This window comes from Labrus bergylta, chromosome 18 (assembly GCF_963930695.1).
Source record: "Labrus bergylta chromosome 18, fLabBer1.1, whole genome shotgun sequence".
Lineage (NCBI taxonomy): Eukaryota > Metazoa > Chordata > Actinopteri > Labriformes > Labridae > Labrus > Labrus bergylta.
The window spans coordinates 4,888,233-4,900,322 of NC_089212.1; the positions used below are offsets into that span (position 1 = coordinate 4,888,233).

At 39.8% G+C, this 12,090-nt stretch overlaps 1 protein-coding gene across 1 annotated transcript; it reads left to right on the plus strand.

Annotated features, from left to right (window-relative positions):
- Positions 1-5,000: 5,000 nt before the first annotated feature.
- Positions 5,001-8,105, plus strand: LOC110006218 (interferon-inducible GTPase 5-like). Its single transcript, XM_065966641.1, has 3 exons — positions 5,001-5,080; positions 5,398-5,971; positions 7,492-8,105. Exons 2-3 carry the CDS (start codon positions 5,413-5,415, stop codon positions 8,103-8,105), a joined length of 1,173 nt encoding a protein of 390 aa, XP_065822713.1. The 5' UTR covers positions 5,001-5,080; positions 5,398-5,412.
- The last annotated feature ends 3,985 nt before the right edge of the window (positions 8,106-12,090 follow it).

A 12,090-nucleotide genomic window follows, 5' to 3' on the forward strand; every position in this document is an offset into this window, starting at 1 on the left:
GATGGAGGTTTACAATGTTGAAGCTAATAGACTCAGGTTTGTGTAAATAAACAGCAAAGGTATGTTATTTTCCATCTGTCTCAATTTAGGGAAAGTCAGTGTTGGTTTTACTTCATTTTACAACAGTTGTTATGATTTGGAGCTATACAAATAAAGATTGATTGATTTTTTTCAGAGGAGATGAGGGATCTGGCTCATGTTGTCTCAGTGGTGTTACCTCATCATGAAGCAGGTGTTCTCAAGAACTCTTGGCACTTGATTTCCTGATTTCTTTGTGTGTTGAGTGACTGTGTTGTTTGATATTCATTGCTGTATGCAGCTGAATGAAGGAACAAACTGTTTTATACTGCATACCCGTACTACCAGTATATTTTCACCCTGTGTATGTTTCAAGTGTTAACTGTTGAAACATTTTGACAACACCAGCTGGTTCTATTAGAAACAAATAATTCAGGGTCACTGGTAGCATAGTGGTTAGTGTGCCAGCTTCCTTATGGAGGTTGTAGTTCTTTAAGTGGGCGGTCCGGGATCAGTTCTGACATAAAGCTCCTTTTCCACGTCATTTTCCCCCCTCCCCCACATCTCTCTCTCTCTCTCTCAATATCTAAATCGTTAATTCAGACTAACAGGGAAGATTTATATTTTCTCAAGTGAAAGCCATATCTTCTTTATTTTTTCCCTTAAAACACACACACACACACACACACACACAGGTGTGTGTAGAAGTGGATAAATCAGAATTTATTCATGTTATTTGATGACAAATTAACCATGTAAATCGTGTACACTAGTAATGTAAAAAAAGTGCTTATAATAATAAGTTGTGTTTTGATTAATGTTGATAATTTAAATTGAATATCTGTATTATAAATTTTAATTACATTTTGTGTAAATCAGTTCTATGACCACTAGATGGCAGTGAACGCTCATCACAATTATTACTAAAGACAGTGTAGACCAGTGGTCGCCAACCCGTCGGAGGGTCGAGTCACTGTCGGAGGACGTAGATCGACAAGTGTTAAAAGACTTGTCTCTCTGTGAATATTTTTCTCTACAGTTCGATGAATCCCAGGTTGTCATGGACACAGCTCAGCTTGTTGTATTTGTCAGAATGGCATTCCAGGATTCTACAACAAAGGAGGACTTCCTCACTCTATTGCATCTAAAGGGTAACTAAACCCTAAAACCAGGAGAGAGAGTGTGTGTGAGAGGCAGGTGTGTGTGAGAGGCAGGTGTGTGTGAGAGGCAGGTTATGATGCCAGGGACCAGGGGTGTAAACTCGCCCACTTACTCCTTTCACGCCGTTATCAGCCGCAACATGATACAATGTTTGCCCCACACACACACTTGAGTCCCCACAGTTCGCCGAGTCGGGTGACGATGCTTTTATAGGTTTGGTGACGTGGGGTTGTACTCCTACGTCATACTTATGCCACACAGCCGTTAGAATTTTTTCAAACTGAAGGGCAGACACCATGCACATTTTTAACACAATATTTCAAATTTCAATACTTTGTACTCAAATGTCGAGATTGGGACTTGGATTGATCCATAACACTACTTAATACTCAAATACAGAGGTTTAGAGTTGAAAAAAGTGGTTTTAGGGTTTAGTTACTCTTTAATTCATAGAGGGGGCGGGACATTGTTGATTGACAGACAGACAGTCACCATGGTTACTCACTCTCACCTGCCTGCTGCTTTGTAACGTCGTTTAGTGTAATCCCTATAAATTCGGTAATCACAACAGGTGAGCTTCAGGTGGAGAAGCTTGATAGAAACTTTTAAAAACTGAGAGAGAGCAGAAAACACCGACAGCAACATTTTAAACACCGGGGTTATATCTCCACAGACTGTCTGTCTGAACTCCTGTCTGTCTGTCTGTCTCTCTGCAGACTGTTAACGTCTCTCCGGCTCGTTAAACGGTTTCTTGTGTCGCTATCTGAGATGTAAACTTAACTGTGCAAACTATGCGGATACGTTAACTGTTGCTCACAGTGTGTCGGTTTGGAAAAATATCACAACAGTTGCATATAACCGGGATGGAGTTGTTTTTTGCTGACTTTACTTTTAAGTTTCGTTTTCGTTTTCACCGCAGCGGAGCAAAAGAGGGGAGACGCGTCTGTGTCGGAGCATAAACTGCAGCATGATAGAATAAACACATAAGCCCGGTTCTACGATCTCCCTGCTTTGGCAGATCGTCAGCACGTTAAAATCCTTCACGATCTCAGATCGTTATATCGCCCACCACTACATGGAGCTTAACTATTACTTTGTACAGCTCTGCTGTTTTCAAGTGCTGTATACTAAACTGATTTATAATCCAGCTGCACATATCAGTAATCTGTTCAAATCAGGAAACACGAGTGTTGATATCAAAATGTTAAAGGTTCAAGGTTGTCTTTATTATCCCTGCGAGAGGGCAATTTGTCTTGCAGTCAGCAGAAAAACACATACATACAGCCCCCCCCCCCCCCCAGACTCATGTTGAACAGCCATCTGCTGAAACTGTGTTGCTTTCAGCAGACAGACATAAGGCCGATAGGATTAAAAAAAGTATTGAGACTGTTGTTCACTGAATTTACGTTTTCTTCAAATAAGACAAGGAGTGCTCTGTGGTAAAATGAAGTAAAACAAACAATGGCTTTGCCTCAGTTGAGATACATGAAAAATCTATAAGCTCCAACAATTTAAACTACGATCTTTTACAGCTGAATCATCACTACATTTCTCATTTTATTTATCACCATACAGCAAACAAATATGAGGTGACGCCTACGATCTAGTTCAGGCAGTCAACTCGAGCTGCTCTGATTTCAACCTTGACATGCCTCATTCTCAAAAACCCATGATAACACCTTCTTTCAATTAGCGGTCTTTTTAAGCTGCAAGATTTCCTGCCTCTTACATTGTCAGCTCTGACCTGCACCAGTACTGCACTCTTGCTAAGCCCCACCACCACCTTAGCATCCACCTATAGGCTCCAGATGTAGGGTTTAAGATATCATCCCATCACTCCTTAAATTTCTGCAAGTAAATTTAAACTGTGAGTAGTGATGAGGTCGCAGCCTAGAAACACAAACTATGCTCTGCTGAAATATATATTTTAAACGATACAAACGTGAGTTGTCTGACTCAAATGCTGGTAAACTCTGTCACTCAATCTGAACCACAGATACTGCAGATCACAGAGCTGTAAACATTCTGAGAAAGTCAGCTTCCTTACAGGAACCACTGAAATGTAAGCACAAGGAAACAAAGACAACCTTCTTTGATAAAGTAAAATCATAGCAGTATACTTACAAGTCATTGCAGGAAAGACTGACCACCAAGTCAGTTAGACTTCAGGGCTATCAATCTGTTCACTTAGCACAAGTGATTGTGAATCAGTTTCACCTGCTTTGGTGCAAATGAAAGTAACAGGTGCAATGGAGGGGCAAAAGCAGGACCCTAAACTCTTTTTGTTTTCTGCTAGTGTCCTTGTCACTACTAGTAGCATGAGGCTGTACCTGCAGCCCAATCAGATTGCACAGGTTTAGATTGGTGAATACACACTGACTGCAGGCCCAGTTAGGGATCCAGCAGAGTCCTGAAGGTGCTGTCAGGAGGTCTAACCATCTCTTTTTCTGCTCTGGGCATTTGGAAGGAACCTGGTAACCTACTATCTTAATTTGTTGTGGATATTATCCAGAGAGCATATGTGCTCTTGCAGTGTGGCTACTTCCTGGAAGTTGTGGCGGGGAGCCTCTCTTGCTGCTATAAGTACAGCTGTTATATGTTCATCTAAGACCACATTTTCCAGGTTCTACCATCTTTATGTAGCAGCCCGTCCTTTTGGGAGGGGGTACTGAGTTGGGCTTATTGTTAGACAAAAGGGTTTCCCTTAGCTAGCAGTTGAGGGTTGACCTGCATGGACTCTGTTTGTGTGCTTGATGGGGCCTTTGTCCATATTCTTGGGTTGGTTTTGAGTCTTGGTACTGCCTCTCAGGTGTGGCCTTGTGAAGCCTGGTTATGTTGGCATGTAAATGGTGCACTTGTGTTTATTGGATTGTGTGCTGCACTGTTCTCGCAGGGTGTCTAAAAGAATTACCCTGTACATGTTATGTAACAGGGCGGAGAGATAGTCTCAGTAGATAATGTATGTTTGCATTGTAACCCTGGTTTGTGAGTGAAGAGGCTATCATTGCAGCCTCTAGGCTCCTTGGAAATAAGTTCCAATAAAACTATCAGTGATAGCATGCCAGCACAGGTGCTTTAAATATGGCTAGGCAAGCCGTTGTCTCTTACAGTTTTATCCACTGACACTAGAGCAGGGGAAACATATCCCATACATGTTATATAATGGGGTGGAGAGATAGTCTCCTCTTGATAGAACCAGTGAGTGTTATTTAAGGTGTTTATATATTTAAATCATGCGTAAGGCGATACTGACACCACAGGTATGCAGGCAACGAGGATAGAGTTACCTAGCCAAACATTCCAAACAACACGAACAAAACACGACAAGGATACCAGTAAGTTAAATCAAGTGCCATAGAATAGACCTTGGTGACTTTAATCCAAATGTAATATTTAAAATTCCATTTCAAATTATAGCTCAAGCTTAAAAGGTGAGCGTTTCAAGCTTAAACATTTTCCAAGATTGGATGGCAAACAGATAACTCTTTATCTTGCACGTAGGGAGCCGTTTCTGAAAGATGAACATTTGTACAATAGTGAAACCAACAAAGAGCCTAATATATTCAAGGGACACAAAGAAGCATGGAAGGAGGGTTTCCATTAGCAGCCATGGCAAAGAATAGACTAACTACAAATGAAATGTTTGGCCTTGCTCTTACAAACCTGCAGGGGGTGTGGTGATGCGCAACTTCCAATATTGCTATTATACAAGACCAATGGGTGATCCTTAACTAACAGAAGACTTCTTATTGGTTACTACCTAAAGGGCTGGACTACGATAAAAAAAACTTCTTTTGAATTTAAATGAAGTAAAGAAACTATGTGAATGCTGTTCCTGCAGGTGAACAACTTATACAGCGATCTGCTTTTGTCTCAACTGCTTCTGCTATTTGACTCCTAGGTAAGAAATCTTTGATGATAAGATACAAGCTGCTTAAACAGGCCAAAACAGGTTAAAAGACATACAGATGGTTCATCACACTTTGGTTTTAAATTACTCTCCAGTGCAAAATAAGTTTGTCTGTTTTTTTTAGTTTTGCCCAGCCCATTCCTTGAATTATCTGAAAAAGTATTTAATTACTGATTTCATAGAGAGAATCTGATAATAGCTGAATGTGTTGCTGTACTACCACAAACTGTATATTTGCATCTGTCTTATTTTGTTTGTGCATGATGTTAAGAGGATAATAGAAAAAGTTTTACTTTTCTTTTACTCAGATTCCAAGAGGCACCATGGGGAATCCATTTGACAGTGAACAAGTACACAAAGAAATTAAAGAAGCTCTCCTAAAAAATGACCAAGCCTTAGCTGTTGCAAAGATCAATGAGTATTTCGATCAACAGAAAAATGTTCCACTAAATATTGCTATAACTGGAGAGTCTGGCTCTGGTAAATCCACCTTTGTTAATGCGTTTAGAGGCATAGACAACAGGGATGAGAAAGCTGCTCCTACTGGTACTACAGAAACCACCATGGAGGTTAACCCGTACCCCCATCCCAACCATCCCAATGTGACATTCTGGGATCTTCCTGGTATCGGCACCACAAAGTTTCCAGCTGACAAGTACATGAAACATGTTGGATTTGAAAAGTTTGACTTCTTCATCATCGTTTCATCCGATCGCTTCAAAGAAAACGATGTGAGGCTGGCTAAAGAGATTCAGAGGATGGAGAAGAAGTTCTACTTCGTTCGCTCAAAGATTGACAATAGCATGCGTGACGAGGAAAGAACTCAGAGGGACTTTAACAAAGAAAGGTCTCTGAAAAAAATCAAGGATAACTGCATTCAATGTAAGTGATGAATCATTAAAAGACTAGTATCTCTCAGTGTTAATGTTTTATTAGGGCTTTCACACGATTAAATTATTTAATTGCAATAAATCGCTAATGTTCAAAAGATAATCGTGATTAATCACATCTTTAATCGCATGTCTGAAATTCCATTATATCGCATTTAAATATATAAATTGTAAAAAGGCTTTTATTTTTAATTGTTTTATGGTTTGAAGCGTGTACTATATTTGCCGTTTGAATTCAACCCTGCTTTTATTTGGAAATAAAGTAAGGACCTTCTGGAAGATCGAAGGTTACAACATTAACTTAACCACGGAAAAAGGAAGTCGTTACTCGTCGTTAATGTTTGATGTCATAAGGTGGAAATGACTGTTGACTTGTCAACTGAGCTGTCAGTATTTTAAAGTGTAATTAGACATTCAAAGATGCAGCAGTCCTGTTCTTTCCCATCACTGTGACTACAGGGAGACACAGCGGAGGCTTATCCATGGTGTGCATAAAGGGACAAAATAGCATACAATTAATCACGACCACGGTTACGCGATTACATGCTTTTGATTATTTTAATATTAATTCTGTTATTTCAATATGTTTATTTAAAATTCAAAGAACTTTTAAATGACATTTGGATGCTGGCTTCATAATCAAATCATGGGAGCAGCGAAACTGACACCATAGGTATACAGGCAACAAGGAAAGAGTTACCTAGCCAAACATTCCAGACAGCACAAACAAAACACGTCAAGGATGCCAGTAAGTTAAATCAAGTGCCAGAGGTTTCAGGAAAGACAACATAATTTTATCATCTGATAGTTACAAGTGAGATAAACCAGCTCGCTACATCATCAGCAGAAACTGATTTGCAGCATTTGTCTGTCACAGCTGTTGTGAGGATTAGTGTGTTTTTGACAATTCATTGTGTCTGCAATTGCAGCACAATTGTTGTTGATTTCTGATAGATTTCTCGGCATGTTTTCATTTCAGTCCATGTCTGTTTTTAAGTCTGTGTTTAAACCATAGACTTTAAATATTAATGGATGAGGTGTTTTAGTGATGTCACTCATTTGTTATTGCAGGGGTCTTTGGAGTCCCATTGATGGGCTACTAACAGGCTGAGAGATGGCTGGTTTTAAGCCAAACCATTACATCCTCCCCTGTACAGTGATTTACATGTTAATGGATAAAGCCTGAGTAACGTCACTCATCTGTTACTGCAGGGGGCTTTGGGTCCCATAGATGGCAGTCTTCCTGCTGGAAATGCTGTCTCACCCTAACTTTCAGTCAACCTAACGACAGGCTGAAAAATGGAGCTGAGGCGGGTTTTAAGCCCCTTGATAAACCGTTACAACGCGGCCACAGCCTGGCTTAATGTTACATATATAGTATAATATAGCCAGACGAAACATTAGTACAGTGAGTGAATTTCTTTGTAACACTGTTTAGATCACAGTACTAGTGGGAAATATCTTTGGGATTCAAAATATTTTATCAGCTAATATAAATTCTGCTTGTGACAGGTCTTCAGGAACAAGGTCTCAAGTCTCCTCAGGTCTTCCTGGTGTCCAGCTTTGACCTGCAACTGTATGATTTCCATCTGCTAGAGGAGACTCTGGAGCGAGAACTTCCTGAACACAAGAGAGATGCCTTTCTGTTTGCCATGCCCAATATCAGCCGGGAGATCATCAACAAAAAGAAAAAGGCTCTTCATTCAAAAATTAAATACTTTGCTACTCTGTCTTCAGCTGTAGCAGGTGTATTAATTCCCGGGCTTTCTATTGCTGTTGATATAGGCTTGCTGGTTGGTGTGGTGAAGCAGTACGTATACAAGTTTGGTCTTGACATCAAGTCGCTGCAGAGCTTAGCGAATAGGGCAGGTGTTCCTTTAAAGGAATTAAAAGAAGCCACAATTTCACCACTAACAGCAACACAAGTAACTCCTCCGATCGTAATGAAGGTGTTTGCCCAGAGTCCCAACCAAATAACGTTAAAGGCAGTAGAGGAAGGGACCAGATTCATTCCAGTCTTTGGAATCCCAACAGCAATGGCCCTGTCTTACATCACAACCTACAGAGGTCTCAACACTTTCCTCGACATGCTTGCTGAAGATGCACATCGGGTATTTAAAAACTAGGAAGAACTAGGATTCCTATCCTTTTAGAGGAAGCTTCTCTGATTTTTCAGAGGCAGCAGCTTTGATTCAGAACTCTGTTCCCCTCTCCCAAGCAGCCATAACACACATTGTCTATATGCTGCAATTTGAGGTTGAATCCAGGAATAAAAGGAAAACCGATGCTGTAAAACAAAAACCTCATCCACTGTTTGCAATGCATAAACAGAACACTATAGCATAACTTATTACATGTACATGGATGCAGACTAGTTATAATATTGCCCAACAAGTCAGTAATATAATCTGTTTCATGCCTAATGGGAAAGCAACTATTCGATGGCAGAATAAACATCCCTGCAGACTTATTTATAACCGATTGAGACGTAACATCAGGCTGCATCATTACCGATGTCATCGTTGTCTCACGTTTAGCAATTTTACCGGGAGCAAAAAGTCAACACAAGGTATGTCTCTTTGTAGACAAATAGACAAATATATCTATCTTACGTTGTCTCAAAAAAGTTTATAACCTTACAAGACCGCTCTACAACTAGCATGTATACATGTAGCCATTTAGCTACGGCCTAGAGGCATCATGGTAACAGTTGTATACACATACACAAACTGAACAATGGGCTGTAGACGTTCAGGTTTTCCTTTACCGCATGTCATTCCCCACTCTCTTGCTCCCTGATTTCAGACTCTATTTCAGACTCTATCCTCTCTCTCCAATAAAAGGCAGAAAATGCCCCCAAAAAATTAAAAACTGGTAATATTACTGTACCTTCTGCGTCAACATGGTTCTTTATCTTCAAAGTTACACATTGGGGCTTTAAACAAGATTCATCATTTTAAGTTGTCAGTTCGTAGGCCTCATTCATTGAAACTTTGCCCATCATGGTTTGGTCACCTGACTTACTGACTGACTTACTGACTGACAACCTACCTGACTTACTGAATTGGCCCCACACCTGTCTTACTGATTGACACTCTAACTGGCTACACTGACTGACATCATACCTGTACCTAAATAACTGACAACATACCCAACTTACTGACTGGTACCATTCCTAACTTACTTACACACACCATACCTGAGTTACTGACACTCTACCTGTCTAACTGACTGACTGACTGACACCCCACCTGTCTCAGTCTAACTGACTGACTGATTCAGAGCTATATGGTAAAACAAAACATAGCAGCTCAGCTATGTGTTGTTCCTGCAGACTCAGAATGGGCCTTTGGGGGGTGATTATACGCGCTGTAGTAAACGTTTGTGTATTACAGTATAATCTGAGTCTATATTACCTTATTTGACAGAAATCTGTACATTTCCTGTTATTTCTGACCATTTTATAAATAATATTATCATTATGCTTAAGTTACTGACACCCCAGTTAAATCTGGTAAAGATTTTTTTTTATTGCAACAGTGAAACAGGGGAGGAGAAGGATTTTAAGGGAGAGGGGTGTAATGGGATTGGCAGAGGGGGGATCATATCCTGCCAGTGCATTTCACCCTCTTCCTATGATGGCTGCTCTTTTCCTTTGAATTGTGTTTTCGTTTAACATACACATTTGTTTAAGTACATTTATCTGAGTTACTAAGGTATTACAGTATTGGTCCGAATATAAGACGGCCTTTTTCCCCATCGAAATAGGTCCGAAAAAGTCGGGTCGTCTTATATTCGGGGTCTAGTATTCAGAGCGCAGCTCTAATTGTTCGCCTGTCCCTTTAAATGTCAACACACATGACGCGCTCTGGGAGGAGCAGGGGAGTGATGACAGTGAGAGCGAACACAGCCGGGTGGAGGACGTGTGTATAGGAGACATCGGAGAATAAGTTTGGCAAGCTTTAGTTTAGTTAAAGATGTGGCCTGTATTTTCTCTGTTATTTAAAAATGTTGATAATATTGCTTGATTTTAATGTTGAATCATACTGTACATATTTTGACCTTGTGTAAAACTTTGTTTTGAAAAGTGCCGTAGCATATAACGATAAATAGGCCTACGTTTATTATTGTTATCATTATTACAACAACAGGTGTTTAATTCAATGTGTTTTTAATATTGTTATTTTCAAATAAAATAAAGTTCTTTAAAAAAAGGTTCTTTATAAAAACAAGATCTGGTCTGCAAATCTTTTTTTCTAAATGTGAGTGTTGAAAAACGGGGGTCGTCTTATATTCAAACCAATTCGGTATTTCAAATAATCACAGATTTAAGTCACAGATCATTTGGATCATTAGATCAGATCAGGAAATTGAGAAATAATAAAAATATATTTGTTGGCTATAACGCAGCGCTGTTTGACAGTCTGTGTGGAGAAGTTCACAGACTACAGCTGGCTGACGTTAACGATTGTTAAGTTATTGAGTGTTGATAAAAGCAGACACGGTGGAAGTGAACGGAGAAAAGTGCGTTCCCGACTCGGTCCATACGGATAGCGGATCAACCGTGTTCCGTTGCACAGTTGCATTACAAGTAAACAGGTGTGCGCGGTGGTTGGCGTTCCGGTGTGTGTGTGTGTGTGTGTGTTTGCAGCCATGTGTCTCGTGTGTCTCATCTCGGCGTGCCCCCCCCCCCCCGAAGACCCGTCTGCAGACAGCAGAGGAGCAGGGACAAGTAGCCGCAGCTACAACATATGCGGTTTAGTATAGTTTTAACATGACTGTTGGGATAAATATTTACCGCCATTAAGTGGATTGCTCTTTGAAATTAACTTGCCAAACAGAAAATCACCCCGCATTTAGCGCTTGTGGGTGTCAGCGGAGCGTCCAGAACCAGTCAAAAGAAACAAACAGTCAATCAGCTGGCTATCCAGCGCGAGCCGCATGTTTGAACGGATGAGAGGGGAGATGACTGCTAGAAGTCAGAGACGTCGTATTTAAGTTTATGTTCTGATTGTTCAACAGTCGTTTGATGTATTGATATTTTTAACATACATTCAGAGAGGATTTGATTTGTAATTTGAATCGTCTTTTTTTTCTTTTGACGCTCATGATTTTCTTTTGGCGCAGGGTAAAACCTCTTTGGGGGGCGCCCAAGAATTCTCTATGCAGGAAAAACCCTGAGACTAAAAGGACATTCAGGAGATTTTTTTGTTTGTAATTTTTTTAAACGGAGATGTAGCACCTGTGGTCCTAACCTGGTTAAATAGATAAGAGCATCAAGAAACATTTAAACCAGCGCTGTGCGCATAAAACAAAAAATAGAGTTCTGTGAAAATAAAAGAAAACCGAAAGTCCCTTCGAGTTGGACTTCCAGCTCAAATGCTCCTCTATAGAGAGGAGCTGTGAGAAGAGAAGAGTTCAAAGCTCAAAAGAGTTCAGTTTCAGGGGGAAAATCCAGATATGTGTGTTCAGTGTCAATGTTTATCACTACCCGGGTAAGTTAATAGAGTGTATGTGTCTTATCTGGAGTCAACCCAATGAGTCAAGCAATCTGACGTCCTCTGAGCAGGTACTGCAGCTGGCCACACTGCGTAAGTGACCGTCCTCTGAATCACTGGGCTCGCCATCAAGTTCATCTATGTTGTGGTACACAAATAGTGCAGAATTGTAAATGATCAAGTTCTTATTCTGTTTCTAACATGAGACCTCATTAACTACTTCAGCGTATTTTTCAATGTCTAACCAAAAGCCAAGGAAAAACTACAATAAAATGAATTGCTATGTATCAAAACAATTAGTTTTTAACCACAAAAACAAGACTTACAATGAATTACCTTATGTCACGGTATTTTAGCAAATAAATGAATTATTTATTCCTTCAAACACTTTAACTGTTCATATTTCCCTTTTAAAACTCTTATATACAAATTTCAATGTATTACCTTTTAAAACCTTAAAATGATTTAAATTATTACTACTAGTACACTTAAGTAGTGCATTTTAACAACTAACATCAGTAAAACCACATTTTAATTATACTTTAAACCAGTAAAGTGGATAAATACACTTAAACAAGTTGTTTTCATATCAGTGCTCCTGTAAGGTTTCAGT